Source organism: Scyliorhinus canicula, chromosome 19 (assembly GCF_902713615.1).
Source record: "Scyliorhinus canicula chromosome 19, sScyCan1.1, whole genome shotgun sequence".
Lineage (NCBI taxonomy): Eukaryota > Metazoa > Chordata > Chondrichthyes > Carcharhiniformes > Scyliorhinidae > Scyliorhinus > Scyliorhinus canicula.
Genome location: NC_052164.1, coordinates 56,779,802 through 56,802,526, shown reverse-complemented (window position 1 = coordinate 56,802,526; position 22,725 = coordinate 56,779,802). Strand labels below are relative to the sequence as shown.

The 22,725-nt window shown below is 46.2% G+C and overlaps 1 protein-coding gene across 1 annotated transcript in view; it reads left to right on the top strand.

Moving 5' to 3' along the window:
- Positions 1-22,725, top strand: part of siae (sialic acid acetylesterase) — a 128,841-nt gene that overhangs the window by 58,760 nt on the left and 47,356 nt on the right. Inside the window, exon 5 of the mRNA XM_038779236.1 lies at positions 7,794-7,968. Within this exon, the coding sequence (XP_038635164.1) occupies positions 7,794-7,968 (175 nt within the window). The remainder of the gene's footprint in view (positions 1-7,793; positions 7,969-22,725) is intronic.

The window sequence follows — 22,725 nt, the reverse complement described above, 5'->3', positions numbered from 1 at the left end:
AGAATTCCAAAGATTCATTATCCTCTGAGTGAAGACATTTCTCCTCTCCTCTGGGGGCAGCACGGTAGCATAGTGGTTAGCATCAATGCTTCACAGCTCCAGGGTCCCAGGTTCGGTTCCCGGCTGGGTCACTGTCTGTGCGGAGTCTGCACGTCCTCCCCGTGTGTGCGTGGGTTTCCTCCGGGTGCTCCGGTTTCCTCCCACAGTCCAAAGATGTGCGGGTTAGGTGGATTGGCCATGCTAAATTGCCCGTAGTGTCCTAAAAAGTAAGGTTAAGGGGGAGTTGTTGGGTTATGGGTATAGGGTGGATACGTGAGTTTGAGTAGGGTGATCATTGCTCGGCACAACATCGAGGGCCGAAGGGCCTGTTCTGTGCTGTACTGTTCTAATTCTAATTCTAATTCCTCATATCAGCCCTAATCTTATAGGTTTCAATGAGATCACCCCTTGTCCTTGTAAACTTCAGAGTATAGGCCCAATATGCTCAACCTGACAACCTGGAGCCAATCGAGTGAACCTGCACTGTACTATCTCCAAAAGAAGCTGTTGAATCCATGTGGAGACTTAACTTTTCAAGAGATATTTGAATTTTATGTGGCTGACGGAAAGGATCATACAAGATTTCAAGGCTTAATCCATAGAATCCCTACAATGCAGAAGGAGGCCATTTGGTCCATCAAGTCTGCACACGCCCTCTGAAAGAGCATCCCAGCTAAGCCCACTCACCCGCCCTATCCCCGTAACCCCACCTAAACAACACACCTTTGGACACTAAGGGGCAATTTTAGCATGCTCAATCCACCTAACCTGCACATCTTTGGACTGTAGGAGGAGACCCACACAGACAGGGGGAGATTGTGTAAGAACCACAGTCACCCAAGGTCGGAATTGGACCTGGCTCCCTGGTGCTGTGAAGCAGCAATGCTACATAGATACATAGAAAATAGGAGCTGGAGGAGGCCTTTTGGCCCTTCAAGCCTGCTCTGTCATTTATCACGATCATGGCTGGTCATCCACCTCAGCCTAATCCTGCTTTCTCCCCATAGACTTTGATCCCATTTGTCCCAAGTGCTATATTTAGCCGCCTCTTTAATATATTCAATGTTTTAGCATTAACTATTTCCTGTGGTAATGAATTCCACAGGCTCACCACTCTTTGGGTGAAGAGATGTCTCATCTCTGTCCGAAACGCTTTACCCTGAATCCTGAGACTGTGACCCCTGGTTCTGGACACACCCACCATCGGGAACATTTTCCCTGCATCTACCCTGCCTAGTCCTGTTAGAATTTTATAAGTCTCTATGAGATCCCACTCATTCTTCTGAACTTCAGTGAGAACAATCCCAACCTAGTCGATCTCTCCTCATACGACAGTCCCACCAGCCCTGGAATCAGCCTGGTAAACCTTCGCTGCACTCTCTCAAGAGCAAGAACATCCTTCCTCAGAAAAGGAGACCAAAACTGCACCCAATATTCTAGGTGTGGCCTCACCAAGGCCCTGTATAATTGCAGCAACATATCCCTGCTTTTGTACTCGAAACCTCTCGCAATGAAGGCCAGCATACCATTAGTGTTCTTTACCGCCTGCTGCACCTGCATGCTTACCTTCAGCGACTGGTGCACAAAGACACGCAGGTCCAGCTGCATACTCCTCTCTCCCAATTTACAACTGGTCGGCCTTCCACTTTGTGCTTCCAAAGTGGATAACCTCACACTTACTCAAATTATTCTGCATCTGCCATTAATTTTCCCATCCGCGCAACCTGTCCAGATCATGCTGTAGGATCTCTGCATCCTCGTCACAGTTCACCCTCCCACCCAACTTGGTATCATCTGCAAACTTTGAGATGTTACATTTTGTTCCCTCATCCATATCATTAATATATATTGTGAATAGCTGGGGACCCAGCACTGATGCCTGCAGCACCCCACTAGTTATTGCCTGCCAATTTGAAAAGGACTCATTAATTCCGACGCTTTGTTTCCTCTCTGGCAGCCAGTTTTCTATCCATCACAATATACTCTCCCCCCCCCCCCCCCCCCCCCCCCCCCCCCCAATCCCATGCGCTTTAATCTTGCACAATAATCTCTTCTGCAGGACTTTGTCAAATGCGTTCTGAAAGTCCACATCGACTGGCTCCCCCTTGTCAACTGTATTAGTTACATATTCAAAAATTCCAACAGATTTGTCAATCATGATTTCCCATTCATAAATCCATACTGATTCTAACTGATCCTGCCACTGCTTTCTCAATATTTCGCTATAAAGCCCTTGATAATGGATTCAAGAATTTTCCCCTCTACCGATGTTGGGCTTACTGGTCTATAATTCACTGCTTTCTCTTTACCGCCTTTTTTGAATATTGGAGTGACGTGAGCTGCCTCCAATCTGCAGGGACTGTTCCAGAGTCTATAGAATCCCGGAAACTGACCACCAATGCGCCCATTTTACCACCTCACCTCTGATCCCGTGTGACTTCACATTTTGTACCAGTCTGCCATGAGGCACCTTGTCAAAAGCTTTACTGAAGTCCATGTAAAAAAAACGACCACCACCCTCCCCTCATCAATCATCGTTGTCACCTCCTCAAAAAAATCAAGTTAGTGAGACAAAAATGGGAAGCTTACGTCATGCCGAAAATCCCATGCTGCAGAAAGTCTACAAGAGTGTAGGCAGTAGGATGAACTTTTTAAAAAAAAAAATTAGGAAAAGGAAGGCTTGAAAACAATGATGCTTAGTTAAATCAAAGAAATATTCAAAAATATTTTATAAATATATGAACAAAAGGAGTTTTCACATATTATACACTATGCAAGCAATGAGGATAACAGTGCAGATTGCGGTGTCCATGCTATTTTCCTTTGTGCCCCCCACCGCCCCGTGCGCCGCCATTCATTGTTTCAAGTTCCTTTCATGGGCCCTTCACTTGGGTAGTTATCTGCCATGTACAAGTGGGCGGTGCCCTACCTCCCCCTGCTCCCTGCCATCTTTTGTTGTTGGGCCTCCCCCCTTTCTCTCCCTCCCTTCCTGCTTTCGGCCTTCCCTTGGGGGTCTCTTTTCTTGTGTTCTTTTTCTGCGATCCCTCCCCCCTTTCCTGTCTGTTCCCTCTGGTCTTGTTGGCTCCTGTGCGCCTCCCCTCTCCCCGTTCTATTAGCTGTTGGCTTCAAACGGGTCCTGGAAAATATTGGTGAATGGCCTCCACGCTTTGTGGAAACCACCTTCTGATCCTCGAATGGTGAACTTGATCTAGTCCAGGTGGCGAAATTCAGATTTGTCTGCAGCGTGGGTGCTGCTGCTGATAGGCAACCGAGCAGGATTCTCCAGCGGGCGATTAGGGAGGCAAAGGCTAGGATGTCGGCCTTCTTCCTCATGAATAGTTCTATCTGGTCCGATACCCCAAAGTCTGCCACTCTTGCGCATGGCTCCACCCTTAGCCCACAATTGTGGACATTGCCTTGAAGTAGGCAGTCCATAACCCGACAAATGTGGGCGTGGTTGACCGAGCCCCTCATGTTGTGTTCTGTTACTTCCTTGCTGATGAAGGTACACATTGAACATGAAGATGTAGTTTCTACAAGTATTTATTCTTGGTGGTAACTATGCATTACTGTGTACAAACAATTTTTTTAGATATAGATGTAAAGCAGCTGCTTCCTCTTGTGGGGCATTATAAAACGAGAGGTCATAATCTTAGAATAAGAGGTAGCAAATTTAAACAGATTTGAGGAGAAACTACTTCTCCCAAAGAGTTGTGAATCTGTGGCATTTGCTATGTGGATGCAGGGGCTACACCAGAGTCTATCAGGTCACCTCTCAACATCCATCATTCCAGTGAGAACAGACCAAATTTACCTAACCTCTCCTCGTAGCTAATACCCTCCATACCAGGCAACATCCCAGTAAACCGCTTCTGTACCCTCTCCATAGCATCCACATCCTTCTGGTAGTGTGGCGACCAGAATTATACGCAATTCTTTTTGTTCCAGAGTCCCTACCCTCTTTCTGTATCTAGCTCTTCCTCCCATTTGTCTCTGCTTGTCTTGTCTGTTGCCTTGTCCATCCTGCTACCAAGCGCCTGGCTCCTGTCCGTCCTCTAATATATACATACACCTGTCCGATCTTTCTCCATCTGCTGGCGAGGGGTTACAGCTGTCCCTACATGTGTTGGTCATTGTCTATACACAGTGGCACTGTTATATACAAATATACATTGATACAACTATGTATAGATAGATAGATATGCCACATCCCATGCCCTCCACCTCCGGGAAGAACCTGCTCTTCAGGTCTTGTCAGGTGTGCTCTGCTTGCCACTTTCAGTTGCATGATGCTCAGCCTTGCGCATGAGTAGGCGGAGTTGGCCCTGCACAGTGCTTCGCTCCAGAGTCCCTACCCTCTTTCTGTACCTAGCTCTTCCTCCCATTTTTGCCGAGTTTCGTCCAGCGGAGAGCGCATCCTTTCTAAAGGTTATCCTTATAGGACCCCGCAGTTTCCCCTCTACAGACTGTCCGCGACCAGCAACTCCTCTACCAATGTGCTTTTTGGGGTTCATGGGTATACAGTCATCTGCTTGCGGAGAAAGTTTTTGACCTGTAGATGTCGGATTTCGTTCCCGTTTGGTAGGTCCAGTCACTTTGTCAGCTCCTCTAAGGTCGCTAGTCTGTCATCTGTGTAAAATTCCTTAACCATCAGTGTCCTCCTCTTCTGTCTTCACCTCCTTGAAGGTGGCGTCGAGCATGGCTGGTGCAAACCTATGGTTGCCGCAGATGGGGGTTCATGATGGACACTTCAGTCAGACTGAAATGTTGCCCCATCTGGTTCCAGATTCTCAGGGTTGCTGCCACCACTGGGCTTGTTGAGTGTTTTGCTGGTGGGGATGAGAGAGCTGTCCAAGGTTGTCCCTGTACAGGAGGATTCCTTCATCCTCACCCATTCCCTGTCTGGATCCTTTACTCATCCCTTTACTCTTTCTGCCATGGGTGCCCAGTGGTAATAGTGCAAGTTTGGGAGGGCCCAGGTCTCCCATGTTTCTTCTCCTTTGTTCTACGCACACACACACATAGATGGTAGACCCTCCAGTTCTCCCAAGTTCACGTTTGTAGATCAAGAAGACTCCAAACTCTCCCAAGCTTCATGATTACTTTCATGCTGCTTTGCAGGTCCGATATGTAGACAAGCAGCTCATCCGCATAGAATGAGATTCTGTGTTCTCTGCTCCCCTTCAGTTTCCCTTCCAACCTCTTGCCGCTCCCTGGGCAATCGCCAGCAGCTCGATTACCAAGGTGAACAAGAGTGGGGGCACCAGGCATCCCTGCCTTGTGTCTCGGTACAGCTGGAAGTTTTCAGAGCTGGTGGCGTCGGTCTATAAGCTCACTTTGGGGACATTGGATCAGACTTTCACCCACGAGGTGAACTTTGTACCTAGTCCAACCCGCTCTAGTACCTCACTGAGGTATTTCACTCGAATGTCAAATCGAGTCTGCTCCACCATTTTATCATGGCTGATATGTTTGTCAAGTGTTACCTACAATGTTACAGACCAAGAGCTGGATTGCAAAATCGGCCAGAGCATCTCTCCCGAGAACACATGACAGAGGAGCAGGAGGAGGCAATTTAGCCTCCCGAGCTTAAACACCTCAACATGGCTGATCCCATCCTGGCCTCAACATAAGAACATAAGAACTAGGAGCAGGAGTAGGCCATCTGGCCCCTCGAGCCAGCTCCGCCATTCAATGAGATCATGGCTGATCTTTTGTGGACTCAGCTCCACTTTCCGGCCCGAACACCATGACCCTTAATCCCTTTATTCATCAAAAAACTATCGATCTTTACCTTACAAACATGTAATGAAGGAGCCTCAACTGCTTCACTGGGCAAGGAATTCCATAGATTCACAACCCTTTGGGTGAAGAAGTTCCTCCTAAACTCAGTCCTAAATCTACTTCCCCTTATTGTGAGGCTATGTCCCCTAGTTCTGCTGTCACCCGCCAGTGGAAACAACCTGCCCGCATCTATCCTATCTATTCCCTTCATAATTTTAAATGTTTCTATAAGATCCCCCCTCATCCTTCTAAATTCCAACGAGTACAGTCCCAGTCTACTCAACCTCTCTTCATAATCCAACCCCTTCAGATCTGGGATTAACCTAGTGAATCTCCTCTGCACACCCTCCAGCGCCAGTACGTCCTTTCTCAAGTAAGGAGACCAAAACTGAACACAATACTCCAGGTGTGGCCGCACTAACACCTTATACAATTGCAACATAACCTCCCTAGTCTTAAACTCCATCCCTCTAGCAATGAAGGACAAAATTCCATTTGCCTTCTTAATCACCTGTTGCACTTGTAAACCAACCTTCTGTGACTCATGCACTAGCACACCCAAGTCTCTCTGAACAGCGGCATGCTTTAATATTTTATGGTTTAAATAATAATCCCGTTTGCTGTTATTCCTACCAAAATGGATAACCTCACATTTGTCAACATTGTATTCCATCTGCCAGACCCTAGCCCATTCACTTAACCTATCCAAATCCCTCTGCAGACTTCCAGTATCCTCTGCACTTTTCGCTTTACCACTCATCTTAGTGTCATCTGCAAACTTGGACACATTGCCCTTGGTCCCCAACTCCAAATCATCTATGTAAATTGTGAACAATTGTGGGCCCAACACGGATCCCTGAGGGACACCACTAGCTACTGATTGCCAACCAGAGAAACACCCATTTATCCCAACTCTTTGCTTTCTATTAATTAACCAATCCTCTATCCATGCTACTACTTCACCCTTAATGCCATGCATCTTTATCTTATGCAGCAACCTTTTGTGTGGCACCTTGTCAAAGGCTATCTGGAAATCCAGATATATCACATCCATTGGCTCCCCGTTATCTACTGCAAAGTATATAATCTGTTTGCAAGATGCTTCCAGATGCAGTCTTTCAGATAATGAGCGGAATTTACTGGCTTTTCACACCGGTGGGATATTCCGGTCCCACTGACAGCGCACCGGTTTCTTGGCCATGAAGGGTGCAGTCAACGGAAAATCCTGTTCACAACGGCAGGACCAGAAAATCCCACTGGCGGGCTGCCTCCGCCAACGAAAAACACGCGGCGGGTTGGCCAGTAAATCTCACCCAAGATGTTAAACAGAGGCATTGTCTGCTCTAGACGGTGAATGCATAAAAATCATATGCCCCTGGTATCCTAGGGCACCAGGTTAAAGTCCAACAGGTTTGATTCAAACACTAACTTTCAGAGCACTGCTCCTTCCTCAGGTGAGGAAGGAGCAGTGCTCTGAAAGCTAGTGTTTGAAATAAACCTGTTGGACTTTAACCTGGTGATGTAAGACTTCCTACTGTGCTCATCCAGTCCAACGCCAGCATCTCCACATAATGGTGTACTAGTCACAGGAACACAACAGTGAGCCATTCAGACCCTCAGCCCTGCCTTAATTTAGACCATGGCTGATCTTTAGCTTAATGTCATTTACCCAGTTTATTCCCTTGCTCCCTTAAGTCAATGAAATCTATCCATCTCAGCCTCAAAATCTCAAATTGAACCACAGAATACACAGATTTTTTGTGGAAAGTGACTTGGATTTTCATAAACCTTAGTTTAAAAAAAAATGCTTCTTTTTCATTTCTGAAAGGTCTAGCTAATTTTCAGGTTAGGCTTGCGTTTTCTGGTTTTCACCCATCAGGAGCACTTTATCGATCTGATGGTAGAGAAGCCCAGTGCTATTTTGAAGGAAGATCCAATCCTGTTGGTTATTATCTTTTATTGAATTGTAGAAATTCTTGGCAATGGCAATTTCACCTCGTTCTCAGCTGTCTGCTGGTTGTTTGGTCGATATCTCTATGACAAGCTGCAGTATCCGATTGGGTTGGTGGAATCATGTTGGGGAGGAACTCCCATTGAGGTTTGGTCTTCGAAACGAGTCCTCAGCAAATGTGGACTTTCTTACAAGTGAGTTTATAATTTACCATCTTTTATATCTAAATTTTCTTTTTCTGTAATACAGTAAACAACACTGAAACTATATCAAACATATTACCTTACAATTTCCTAATGATTAGCACCTAAGATGAGTCAGAGCGAAGGAATCTATTGGCCTGAAGTTTCCGTGAACAATGTGTAGCTTCAAATAGGAAAAAGCAACTGGACATACACAGACACTGTCTCAACTGGTAGAGTAAATAAGGAGAAACTGATTCCTGTGGTTAAGGAATTGGGAAGCAGCGGACACAGATTTATGAAGATGGAATGCAGTGCCTGAAAGGAGGGGTGGCAGGAGATTCTGTCAGAACTTTCAGAGGAAATAGGATAATTATTTGAAAATGAAATAAATTGCAGAGATGTGAGGAAAGAGGATTAGAGGGGGATTAATTGGTAAACTCTATTTTAAATAGCATGATGGACTAAATGGCTGCCTGCTGTGACCAGTTTTGGTATTCTGTGAGCAGCTTCATGGGTAATCATGTGCCTGCATCAAGAGGTTGTATGGCAGTGGGGTAGAGTTAGAACCAGGTAACAGCAGAGCTGGACACCTAATACTGGATGTTGTGGTTGGATTTGGTGATCAATCCTGTGAGCAAATCTTGCATCTCGGATTTGATGATCAATCCTAAGAACAGATCCTAAAATTTCAGGAAGCGTCTACTTTAAATATTTCCATTATTACCAGTAACTTAAATTCTCCCCCACACCAAACATCGGTCCCAGTGCCCTTCTTCCACTCCTCGTAATCCAACCCCTTCAGGTCTGGGATTAACCTAATGAATCTCTTCTACACACCCTCCAGCGCCAGTACGTCCTGTCTCAGGTAAGGAGAGCAAAACTGAACATAATACTCCAGGTGTGGCCTCACTAACACCTTCTACAATTGCAGCATAACCTCCCTAGTCTTAAACTCCATCCCTCTAGCAATGAAGGACAAAATTCCATTTGCCTTCTTAATCACCTGTTGCATCTGAAAACCCCCTTCCACTAACCATTATGACCAGCAGCTTAACACCTCTGAAACATTTTACCATTGGGCAAGATTTTTACATTGCCTGTCCAACAGCACTATATCTTAATGTTAATCTTTTATGTGCCACCTTATATTCAATTAGATGGAAATCCAAGTATTCTATAACAACTGATTTTCATTTATCTACCCTACTAATTACATCCTCAATATCGGGTGCACAATAGCACAGTGGTTAGCACTGTTACTTCATTTTGGTAGGAATAACAGCAAAAGGGATTATTATTTAAATGATAAAATATTAAAACATGCTGCTGTGCAGAGAGACCTGGGTGTGATAGTGCATGAGTCGCATAAAAGTTGGTTTTCAGGTGCAACAGGTGATTAAGAAGGCAAATGGAATTTTGTCCTTCATTGCTAGAGGGATGGAGTTTAAGACTAGGGAGGTTGTGCTGCAATTGTAGAAGGTGTTAGTGAGGCCACACCTGGAGTATTATGTTAAGTTTTGGTCTCCTTACCTGAGAGAGGACGTACTGGCGCTGGAGGGTGTGCAGAGGAGATTCACTAGGTTAATCCCAGAGCTGAAGGGGTTGGATTACGAGGGAGATTGAGTAAACTGGGACTGTACTCGTTGGAATTTAGAAGGATAAGGGGGGATCTTATAGAAACATATAAAATTATGAAGGGAATAGATAGGATAGATGCGGGCAGGTTGTTTCCACTGGCGGGTGAAAGCAGAACTAGGGGGCATAGCCTCAAAATAAGGGGAAATAGATTTAGGACTGAATTTAGGAGGAACTTCTTCACCCAAAGGGTTGTGAATCTATGGAATTCCTTGCCCAGTGAAGCAATTGAGGCTCCTTCATTGAATGTTTTAAGATAAAGATAGATAGTTTTTTGAAGAATTAAGGGTTATGGTGTTCAGGCCGGAAAGTGGAGCTGAGTCCACAGAAGATCAGCCATGGTCTCACTGAATGGCGGAGCAGGCCTGAGGGGCCAGATGGCCTACTCCTGCTCCTAGTTCTTATGTTCTTATGTTCATAGCGCCAGGGTCCCGGGTTCGATTCCTGCTTGGGTCATTGTCTGTGTGGAGTTCGCATGTTCTCCCTGTGTTTGTGTGGGTTTCCTCCGGGGGCTCAGGTTTCCTCCCACAATCCCGCAAGTTGTGCTTGTTAGTTGAATTGGATATTCTGAATTCTCCCTCTGTGTGCGCGAACAGGCGCCGCAGTGTGGCGACTAGGGACTTTGCACAGTAACTTTATTGCAGTGCTTGTAAGCCTGCTTGTGACACTAATAAGGATTATTATTATTAAAAAATATAATAAATTTGTCAAACACAATTTCGACTTTGTAAAGTTATATTGACTCTGATCATACTATGAATTTTAAGAATTTTTTAATAATACATTTCAGAATTTTCCTTTTGGCTCTCTCCCTCCTTTCTTGAACACAGTAAGAAGTCTTACACCACCAGGTTAAAGACAACATGTTTGTTTCAAACATTAGCTTTCGGAGCACTGCTCCTTCCATTCCTTCTTGAAAGAAGTTACATTTGCAAACTTGCTAACCCATCTGGGACCATTGTAGAATTTGGGGGAATTTGCTATCTACACGTTATCTCTTTGAGAACCATAGGATGTAAGCCATCAGGTTGGGGATCTGTTGACTTTTAATCGCTTAAAGCTCTTTTATTTTTCTCTGCTGAGCTCTCAATCTTATTACCTGTTTAGTCACCCACTATTTCTGATATATAATTTACCTTCTATTATAGAACATAGAACAGTACAGCACAGAACAGGCCCTTCGGCCCTCGATGTTGTGCCGAGCAATGATCACCCTACTCAAACCCACGCATCCACCCCATACCCGCAACCCAACAACCCCCCCCCCCCCCCCCCCCCCCTTACTTTTATTAGGACACGACGGGCAATTTAGCATGGCCAATCCACCTAACCCGCACATCTTTGGACTGTGGGAGGAAACCGGAGCACCCGGAGGAAACCCACGCACACGGGGAGGACGTGCAGACTCCACACAGACAGTGACCCAGCCGGGAATCTAACCTGGGACCCTGGAGCTGTGAAGCATTTATGCTAACCACCATGCTACCCTGCTGCCCTATTGTGAAGACAGATACAAAATATTTGTTCAAGGTCTCTGACATTTCCTCATTCTAGAACCAAAGGACCACAGAAAAGTTACAGCACAGCAAAAGACCATTCAGCGCATTGTGTCTGTGCTGGCTCAAAAATAAAATATTAGCTGTCCATTCTAATCCCATTTTCCAGCACCTGGCCCAAAGCCTTGCAGATCCAGGTATTATTTTCCAATTTTGTGATATTTTCTCCTGTCACTTGTTATAATTCTGAGGTTTATTTAGGACTGTCTTTAAATTTAAGGTAAAATAATTGACCAGTTCTGATATCTGCCTGACCGCGAGCCTCGGTGTTTTAACATAGAACATAGAACATGACAGCGCAGTACGGGCCCTTCGGCCCTCGATGTTGTGCCGACCCGTGAAACCATCTGAAGCCTATCTGACCTACACTATTCCATTTTCATCCATATGTCTATCCAGTGACCACTTAAATGCCCTTAAAGTTGGCGAGTCTACTACTGTTGCAGGCAGGGCGTTCCACACCCCTACTACTCTCTGAGTAAAGAAACTGCCTCTGACATCTGTCCTATATCTACCACTCCTCAATTTAAAGCTCTGTCCCCTCGTGTTGGTCATCACCATCCGAGGAAAAAGACTCTCACTGTCCACCCTATCTAACCCTCTGACTATCTTATATGTCTCGATTAAATCACCTCTCAGCCTTCTCCTCTCTAACGAAAACAACCTCAAGTCCCTGAGCCTTTCCTCGTAAGACCTTCCCTCCATACCAGGCAACATCCTAGTAAATCTCCTCTGAACCCTTTCCAAAGGTTCCACATCCTTCCTATAATGTGGTGACCAGAACTGCACGCAGTACTCCAGGTGCGGCCACACCAGAGTTTTGTACAGCTGCAGCACGACTTCGTGGCTCCGAAACTCAATCCCCCTACTGATAAAGGCTAGCACACCATATGCCTTCTTAACAGCCCTATTAACCTGGGTGGCAACTTTCAGGGATTTATGTGCCTGGATGCCGAGATCTCTCTGTTCATCTACACGACCAAGAATCTTGCCATTAGCCCAGTACTCTGCATTCCTCTTATTCCTTCCAAAGTGAACCACCTCACACTTTTCCGCATTAAACTCCATCTGCCACCTCTCAGCCCAGCTCTGCAGCTTATCTATGTCCCTCTGTAACCTATAACATCCTTCAGCACCATCCACAACTCCACCGACCTTCGTGTCATCTGCAAATTTACTAACCCATCCTTCTACACCCGCTTCCAGGTCATTTATAAAAATGACAAACAGCAGTGGCCCCAAAACAGATCCTTGCGGTACACCACTAGTAACTGAACTCCAGGATGAACATTTCCCATCAACCACCACCACCCCCTGTCTTCTTTCAGCTAGCCAATTACTGATTCAAACCGCTAAATCACCTACAATCCCATACTTCCGTATTTTCTGCAATAGCCTACCGTGGGGAACCTTATCAAACGCCTTACTGAAATCCATATACACCACATCAACCGCTTTACCCTCATCCACCTAGAACATAGAACATAGAACAGCACAGAACAGGCCCTTCGGCCTTCGATGTTGTGCCGAGCCATGATCACCCTACTCAAACCTGTTTGGTCACCTTCTCAAAAAACTCAATAAGGTTTGTGAGGCATGACCAACCCTTCACAAAACCGTGTTGAGTATCGCTAATCAACTTGTTCTTTTCAAGATGATTATAAACCCTATCTCTTATAACCTTTTCCAACATTTTACCCACAACCGAAGTAAGGCTCACAGGTCTATAATTACCAGGGTTGTCTCTACTCCCCTTCTTGAACAAGGGGACAACATTTGCTATCCTCCAGTCTTCCGGCACTATTCCTGTCGACAAAGACGACATAAAGATCAAGGACAAAGGCTCTGCAATCTCCTCCCTGGCTTCCCAGAGAATCCTAGGATAAATCCCATCTGGCCCAGGGGACTTATCTATTTTTACACTTTCCAAAATTGCTAACACCTCCTCCTTGTGAACCCCATCTAGCCTGGTCGACTGTACCTGAGTAGTCTCCTCGACAACATTGTCTTTCTCCAGTGTAAACACTGACGAAAAATATCCATTTAACGCTTCCCCTATCTCCTCTGATTCCACACACACCTTTCCACTACTATCCTTGATTGGCCCTAATCTTACTCTAGTCATTCTTTTGTTCCTGATATACCTATAGAAAGCCTTAGGGTTTTCCTTGATCCTATCCGCCAACGACTTTTCGTGTCCTCTCCTCGCTCTTCTTAACTCTCCCTTTAGGTCCTTCCTGGCTAACTTGTAACTCTCAAGTGCCCTAACTGAGCCTTCATGTCTCATCCTAACATAAGCCTTCTTCTTCCTCTTGACAAGTGCTTCAACTTCCTTAGTAAACCACGGTTCCCTTGCTCGACAACTTTCTCCCTGCCTGACAGGTACATGCTTATCAAAGACACGCAGTAGCTGTTCCTTGAAAAAGCTCCACATTTCGATTGTACCCATCCCCTGCAGTTTCCTTCCCCATTCTATACATCCTAAATCTTGCCGAATAGCATCATAATTGCCTTTCCCCCAGCTATAATTCTTGCCTTGCGGTATTCTTATCCTCCGGATCTCCGTTGTGAAGTAGCTACACATCTCAAACCGCATCTTGCTTGCCGGTGCCCTGTTGCCTGTCTACAACTTTAAAACCCTACCTTGACCCACTACAGCTCAACATCCATGTCAATATGGAAAGACTACAATTGTACATCCCCTGCTGAATATTACTTTTAAACGCCCCTCGAACAGCTCTCACATCAATCGTCCCCCCCCCCCCCCAGAATATTTACCACCTCTCCGTTTCAGTTAAGGACCATTCTGTTGTCGAGGTTGTTCCCACCTCCCCAGAATTGAAAGCCCCAATTCCATGTCCTGGGTAAACACACTAAGCCCTCCCCTCCCTGCATCTCCCTTGTCAGTCCACGTGTCACATACTACATCTTCTGATTTCTAGTTTCTCACCTTCGCTAGCAGTGAGACCATTCGTTGTGACAACCTCTGCACCAACCAGAAACAACTCTCTTCTGTTCCCTAGTAGCACGGCTCTCCCACCCTATTGTCCCTGAATTCCTAGTCTCCCTATAGCTCCTGATCTCAAATCTCCATCTCTCTTCTTACCTATGTCGTTGGTACCTCTGTGGACCACGACTTGGGGCTGCTTCCCCTCCCCCTTAAGGATCCCAAAAACACGATCAGAGACATCACGAACCCTGGCACCTGGGAGGCAACACACCAACCTTGAGTCTCTTTCATTTCCACAGAACCTCCTGTCTGTTCCTCTAACTATGGAGTCCCCAATGACAAGTACTCTGTTGCTCTTCTCCCTTCCCTTCTGAGCAACAGGGACAGACTCTGTGCCAGAGACCTGTGCCCCATTGCTTACCCCTGTAAGTCCCCCCCCCTCCTCAACAGTATCCAAAACGGTATACTTGTTATTGAGGGGAACGACCACAGGGATCCCTGCACTGCCTGCCGGTTCCCCCTCGTTCCCCTGACGGTAACCCATCTACCTTCTTCTTTTACCTGAGGTATGTCTACCTCCCTATAACTCCTCTCAATAACCCCCTCCGCCTCCCGAATGATCCAAAGTTCATCCAGCTCCAGCTCCAGGTCCCTAACGCGGTTCTCGAGGAGCTGGAGTTGGGTGCACTTCCCGCAGATGTAGTCAGCAGGGACACTCGGTGACCCTTTCCTCCCACATTCTGCAGAAGGAACATTCAACTGCCCTAACCTCCATTCCCACTGAACTAACTTCCCAACTACTGAAAACGAAAATAAAATGTTTTAAAAATTGAAAGAACATAGAACATACAGTGCAGAAGGAGGCCATTCGGCCTATCGAGTCTGCACCGACCTTCTTAAGCCCTCACTTTACTCTATCCCCATAACCTAGTAACCCTGACACTAAGGGCAGTTTAGCATGGCCAGCCCACCTAACCTGCACGTCTTTGGACTGTGGGAGGAAACTGGAGCACCCGGAGGAAACCTACACAGACACGGGGAGAACGTGCAGACTCAACACAGATAGTGACCCAGTGGGGAATTGAACCTGGCACCCTGGCACTGTGAAGCCACAGTGCTATCCACTTGTGCTGCCCTCCAAATAGTATCCAAATAATTTTACCGGTACAACACCCCCACCAACACGTGGGAATCCCTGTCCCAAGATCGCTCGAAGTGGAGAAAAAGCAAATGGGAAGGAGCTGGGCACCTTGAGGTTCACTGCAGAGAGCAAGCTGATATCAAGCATCTACAACTAATGGAACTTGTGGCAACCCAGGCACGCCACCCACCCAGTCTTCGAACTACAGTCTGTCCCACCTGTTACAGAGATTCTCGGTTATGCATCGGACTCCTCAGTCACATGAGAACTAATTTTTAGTGTGGAAGCAAGTCATCCTTCAGGCAGCAGCATGTACCGAACCTGCGAGGGACGATACTGGGAGCGGAGGATGAAGGGAATTCGAGGCTCAGGGCCCTTGTTCACCTTTAGGCAGCAGAGTACCGGGTCTGCAGGTGACAGTTTTCCCGAGGCTCAGGAGCTGTTCAAGCAGCGTGCTGTGTTTGAAGAAAAAAAATCAACAGGGACGTCACAGGAAAGCGGTAAGCTGATTGAACACAGAACAAAAGAACAAAGAAAATTACAGCACAGGAACAGGCTCTTCGGCCCTCCCAGCCTGCGCCAATCCAGATCCTTCATCTAAACCTGTCGCCTATTGTCCATGGATCTACTTCCCTCTGTTCCCCGCCCGTTCATATATCTGTCTAGATGCATCTTAAATGATGCTATCGTTCCCGCCTCTACCACCTCCGCTGGCAAAGCGTTCCAGGCACCCGCCACCTTCTGCGTAAAAAAACTTTCCACGCACATCTCCCTTAAACGTTTCCCCTCTCACCTTGAAATCGTGACCCCTTGTAATTGACACCTGCCCTCTTGTAAAAAGCTTGTTGCTATCCACCCTGTCCATACCTCTCATACTTTTGTAGACCTCAATCAGGTCCCCCCTCAACCTCCATCTTTCCAACGAAAACAATCCTAATCTACTCGACCTTTCTTCATAGCTAGCACCCTCCATACCAGGCAACATCCTGGTGAACCTCCTCTGCACCCTCTCTAAAGCATCCACATCCTTCTGGTAATGTGGCGACCAGAACTGAACGCACTATTCCAAATGTGGCCTAACCAAAGTCCTATACAACTGTAACATGACCTGCCGACTCTTGTACTCAGTACCCTGCATTGGGAAAAGCATTCAGCAGGAAATCAGAAATGCATGTGTTAAAGGAACATCTGTGATTCTGGGTGACTTTAATCAGCATATAGATTGGGTGAGTCAAATTAATCACAGTACAATGGAGGAGGAATTTTTAGAGTGTCCGGAATGGTTTTCTGTGCCAGTATCTTCAGGAACTAACAAGGGAACAGGCCATCTTAGACTGGGTGTTGTGAAATGAGAAAGGATTAGTTGCCAATCTAGTTCTTACATAACCCTTGGGGCTGAATGACCATAATATGAAGGAGAAAGGGTGTGGGAGGGGAGGCAAAAAAAAAAAGTGGGTGGCATGGCAGCACACTGGTTAACATAATTGCTTCACAGCTCCAGGGTCCTATGTTCGATTCATGGCTTGCGTCACTGTCTGGAGTCTGCACGTTCTCCCCGTGACTACGTGGGTTTCCTCCGAATGCTCCGGTTTCCTTCTACATTCCAAAGATGTGCCGGTTAGGTGGATTGGCCATGCTAAATTTCCCTTGGTGTCCAAAAAAGGTTAGGTGGGGTTACGGGGATAGGGTGGAGGTGTGGGCTTAAGTAGGGTTCTCTTTACAAGGGCCGATGCAGACTCGATGGGCCGAATGGCTGCCTTCTGCACTGCAAATTTATGATTCTATGATAGAATTCTTTATCAAGTTGGATAGTGAGGGGAGTTGAGTCTGAGACTAGGGTCCTGAATCTTAACAAATATGGTTTGAGTCATGAGCTGGCTATGATGAACTGGGAAATATTACTGAAAGGAAGGATAGTGGACAGGCAATGGCAGGCATTAAAGGAATGAATAGGTGAATTACAAAGTTTGCTCATTCATATTTGGCGTACGAGTAGAAAGGTAACCGTGGCCGAACAATGCGTACAGGGGAAATTAGGGATAGTATTAGATTCAAAGAAGAGATACAATTTAGCAAGAAAAAGCAACAAATCAGAGAATTGGGAACAGAACTGTTTAAAATTCAGGGAAGGCAAACCAAGGGATTGATTAAGAAGAAAAAGAAGGAAGGCAGCACGGTAGCATAGTGGTTAGCATAAATGCTTCACAGCTCCGGGGTCCCAGGTTCGGTTCCTGGCTGGGTCACTGTCTGTGCGGAGCCTGCACATCCTCCCCGTGTGTGCGTGGGTTTCCTCCGGGTGCTCCTGTTTCCTCCCACAGTCCAAAGATGTGCGGGTTAGGTGGATTGGCCATGATAAATTGCCCTTAGTATCCAAAATTGCCCTTAGTGTTGGGTGGGGTTACTGGGTAATGGGGATAGGGTGGAGGTGTTGACCTTGGATAGGGGGTAGGGTGCTCTTTCCAAGAGCCGGTGCAGACTCGATGGGCCGAATGGCCTCCTTCTGCACTGTAAATTCTATGTAATCACCATCCGAGGAAAAAGACTCTCACTGTCCATCCTATCTAACCCTCTGACTATCTTAGAACATAGAACAGCACAGAACAGGCCCTTCGGCCCTCAATGTTGTGCCGAACAATGATCACCCTACTCAAACCCACGTATCCACCCTATACCCGTAACCCAACAACTCCCCCCCCTTAACCTTACATTTATTAGGACACTACGGGCAATTTAGCATGGCCAATCCACCTAACCCGCACATCTTTGGACTGTGGGAGGAAACCGGAGCACCCGGAGGAAACCCACGCACACACGGGGAGGACGTGCAGACTCCGCACAGACAGTGACCCAGCCGGGAATCGAACCTGGGACTCTGGAGCTGTGAAGCATTTATGCTAACCACCATGCTAACCACCATGCCCTTTTTTAAATAAATTTAGAGTACCCAATTATTTTTGTTTCCAATTAAGGGGCAATGTAGTGTGGCCAATCCAACTAACCTGCACATCTTTGGGTTGTGGGGTTGAAACCTACGCAGACCCTAGGAGAATGTGCAAACTCCATATAGACAGTGACCCAGGGCCGGGATATGTCTCTATATGTCTCTATTAAGTCACTCTCAACCTTCTCTCTAACGAAAACAACCTCAATTCCCTGAGCCTTTCCTCGTAAGACCTTCCCTCCATACCAGGCAACATCCTAGTAAATCTCATCTGAACCCTTTCCAAAGCTTCCACATCCTTCCTATAATGTGGTGACCAGAACTGCACGCAGTACTCCAGGTGCGGCCGCACCAGAGTTATGTACAGCTGCAGCATGACCTTGTGGTTCCGAAACTCAATCCCCCTGCTTATAAAGGCTAGCACACCATATGCCTTCTTAACAGCCCTATTAACCTGGGTGGCAACTTTCAGGAATTTATGTACCTGGATGCCGAGATCTCTCTGTTCATCTACACTACCAAGAATCTTGCCATTAGCCCAGTACTCTGTATTCCTGTTACTCCTTCCAAAGTGAACCACCTCACACTTTTCCGCATTAAACTCCATCTGCCACCTCTCAGCCCAGCTCTGCAGCTTATCTATGTCCCTCTGTAACCTATAACATCCTTCAGCACTATCCACAACTCCACCGACCTTCGTGTCATCTGCAAATTTACTAACCCATCCTTCTACAACCCTCTTCCAGGTCATTTATAAAAATGACAAACAGCAGTGGCCCCAAAACAGATCCTTGCGGTACACCACTAGTAACTGAACTCCAGGATGAACATTTGCCATCAACCACCACCCTCTGTCTTCTTTCAGCTAGCCAATTACTGATCCAAACCGCTAAATCACCTTCAATTCCATACTTCCTTATTTTCTGCAATAGCCTACCGTGTGGAACCTTATCAAACGCCTTACTGAAATCCATATACACCACATCAACAGCTTTACCCTGATCCACCTGTTTGGTCACCTTCTCAAAAAACTCAATAAGGTTTGTGAGGCATGACCAACCCTTCACAAAACCGTGTTGAGTATCGCTAATCAACGTGTTCTTTTCAAGATGATTATAAACCCTATCTCTTATAACCTTTTCCAACATTTTACCCACAACCGAAGTAACGCTCACAGGTCTATAATTACCAGGGTTGTCTCTACTCCCCTTCTTGAACAAGGGGACAACATTTGCTATCCTCCAGTCTTCCGGCACTATTCCTGTCGACAAAGACGACATAAAGATCAAGGACAAAGGCTCTGCAATCTCCTCCCTGGCTTCCCAGAGAATCCTAGGATAAATCCCATCTGGCCCAGGGGACTTATCTATTTTTACATTTTCCAAAATTGCTAACACCTCCTCCTTTTGAACCTCAATTCCATCTAGCCTAGTCTACTGAACCCGAGTGTTCTCCTCGACAACATTGTCTTTTTCCAGTTTAAACACTGACGAAAAATATCCATTTAACGCTTCCCCTATCTCCTCTGATTCCACACACAACTTTCCACTACTATCCTTGATTGGCCCTAATCTTGCTCTAGTCATTCTTTTGTTCCTGATATACCGATAGAAAGCCTTAGGGTTTTCCTTGATCCTATCCGCCAACGACTTTTCGTGTCCTCTCCTCGCTCTTCTTAACTCTCCCTTTAGGTCCTTCCTGGCTAACTTGTAACTCTCAAGTGCCCTAACTGAGCCTTCATGTCTCATCCTAACATAAGCCTTCTTCTTCCTCTTGACAAGTGCTTCAACTTCCTTAGTAAACCACGGTTCCCTTGCTCGACAACTTCCTCCCTGCCTGACAAGTACATACTTATCAAGGACACGCAGTAGCTGTTCCTTGAAAAAGCTCCACATTTCGATTGTACCCATCCCCTGCAGTTTCCTTCCCCATCCTATACATCCTAAATCTTGCCGAATAGCATCATAATTGCCTTTCCCCCAGCTATAATTCTTGCCTTGCGGTATATACCTATCCCTGCCCATTGCTAAAGTAAACATAACCGAGTTGTGATCACTATCACCAAAGTGCTCACCTACATCTAAATCTAACACCTGGCCGGGTTCATTACCCAGTACCAAATCCACTGTGGCCTCGCCCCTTGTTGGTTCATTACCCAGTACCAAATCCACTGTGGCCTCGCCCCTTGTTGGCCTGTCTACATACTGTGTCAGAAAACCCTCCTGCACACACTGCACAAAAACTGACCCATCTATAGTACTCAAACTATAGTATTTCCAGTCAATATTTGGAAAGTTAAGTCCCCCATAACAACTACCCTGTTACTCTCGCTCCTGTCGAGAATCATCTTTGCAATCCTTTCCTCTACATCTCTGGAACTATTCGGAGGTCTATAGACAACTCCAAACAGGGTGACCTCCCCTCTACTGTTCCTAACCTCGGCCCATACTACCTCAGTAGACGAGTCCTCAAGCGTCCTTTCTACCGCCGTAATACTTTCCTTGATTAACAATGCCACACCCCCCCCCCCTCTTTTACCATCTTCTCTGTTCTTACAGAAACTTCTAAATCCTGGAACCTGCAACAACCATTCCTGTCCCTGCTCTACCCATGTCTCCGAAATTGCCACAACATCGAGATCCCAGGTACCAACCCATGCTGCAAGCTCACCCACCTTATTCCAGATGCTCCTGGCGTTGAAGTAGACACACTTCAAACCAGCGTCCTGCTTGCCGGTGCCCTCTTTCGAACTTTTAACCCTATCCCTGACCTCACTACTCTCAACATCCTGTACACTGGGACTACAATTTAGGTTCCCATCCCCCTGCTGAATTAGTTTAAACCCCCCCGAAGAGCACTAGCAAATCTCCCCCCAGGATATTGGTACCCCTCTGGTTCAGGTGAAGACCATCCTGTTTGTAGAGGTCCCACCTACCCCCAGAATGAGCCCCAATTATCCAGGAAACCAAAACCCTCCCTCCTGCACCATCCCTGCAGCCACGTGTTCAACTCCTCTCTCTCCTTATTTCTCACTTCGCTAGCACGTGGTACGGGTAACAACCCAGAGATAAAAACTCTGTTTGTTCTAGCTCTCAGCTTCCACCCTAGCTCCCTGAATTTCTGTCTCAAATCCCCATCTCTCTTCCTACCTATGTCATTGGTACCTATGTGGACCACGACTTGGGGCTGCTCCCCCTCCCCCTTAAGGATCCCAAAAACACGATCAGAGACAGCACGAACCCTGGCACCTGGAGGCAAACACACCAACCGTGAGTCTCTTCGTTCCCACAGAACCTCCTGTCTGTTCCTCTAACTATGGAGTCCCCAATGACAAGTGCTCTGTTTCTCTTCTCCCTTCCCTTCTGAGCAACAGGGACAGACTCTGTGCCAGAGACCTGTGCCCTATTGCTTACCCCTGGTAAGTCGTCCCCTGCATACCAAAACGGTATACTTGTTATAGAGGGGAACGTCCACAGGGGACCCTGCACTGCCTGCCGGTTCCCTCTCCCTCCCCTGACGGTAACCCATCTACCTTCTTCTTTTACCTGAGGTGTGACTACCTCCCTATAACTCCTCTCAATAACCTCCTCCGCCTCCCGAATGATCCAAAGTTCATCCAGCTCCAGCTCCAGGTCCCTAACGCAGCTCTCGAGGAGCTTGAGTTGGGTGCACTTCCCGCAGATGTAGTCAGAAGGGACAATGGAGGTGACCCTTTCCTCCCACATTCCGCAGGAGGAACATTCAACTGCCCTAGCCTCCATTCCCACTGAACTAACTTCCCAACTACTGAAAAATAAAAATAAAAAATTTGTTAGCTTAGCAATCCAACGGACAGAACTTTTTTTTTGTCATTTGTCCTTTTTGTCATTTGTTTATGTTAACATGCGAGCTAATGTCTGAGGTTTGGTGGGAGAATGGAATGGTTGTTATTGATATAGGGATTGACATTACATTAATTACTGATTATTGTTTATTGTTGGGTTTAAATTTGGGAGAAAATGTGAAAAAGGAGAATACAAAATATTGAAAAAAAAACAAAGGGAAAATACAATATGAAAGTAAGTTGGCGGGTAGCATGTAAACTGACTAAAAATGTCTATAGGTATGTAAACATAAAGAGATTGATAAAAACAAATGTAGGCCAATTGCAGTCAGAAATGGGGGAATTCAGAATGGAACAAAGAAATGGCTGAGGAACTAAATTCGTATTTTGCTTCTGTCATCATGAAGGAAAACATGAATAATGTACTGGAAGTTCTGAGAAACACAAGTTTCAGTGAGGAGCTGAAGGAAATTAGTATTAGCAGAGAAATAGTTTTAGGGAAATTAATGGTATTGAAGGCAGATCAATCTCCAGGGCCTAATAATCTTCATAGAACATACAGTACAGGCCATTCCTCCCATCAAATCTGCACCGACCCATTTAAGCCCTCACTTCCACCTATCCCCCTAACCCAATAGCCCCTCGTAACCTTTTTGGACACCAAGGGCAATTTAGCTTGGCCAATCCACCTAATCCACACATGTTTGGACTGTGGGAGGA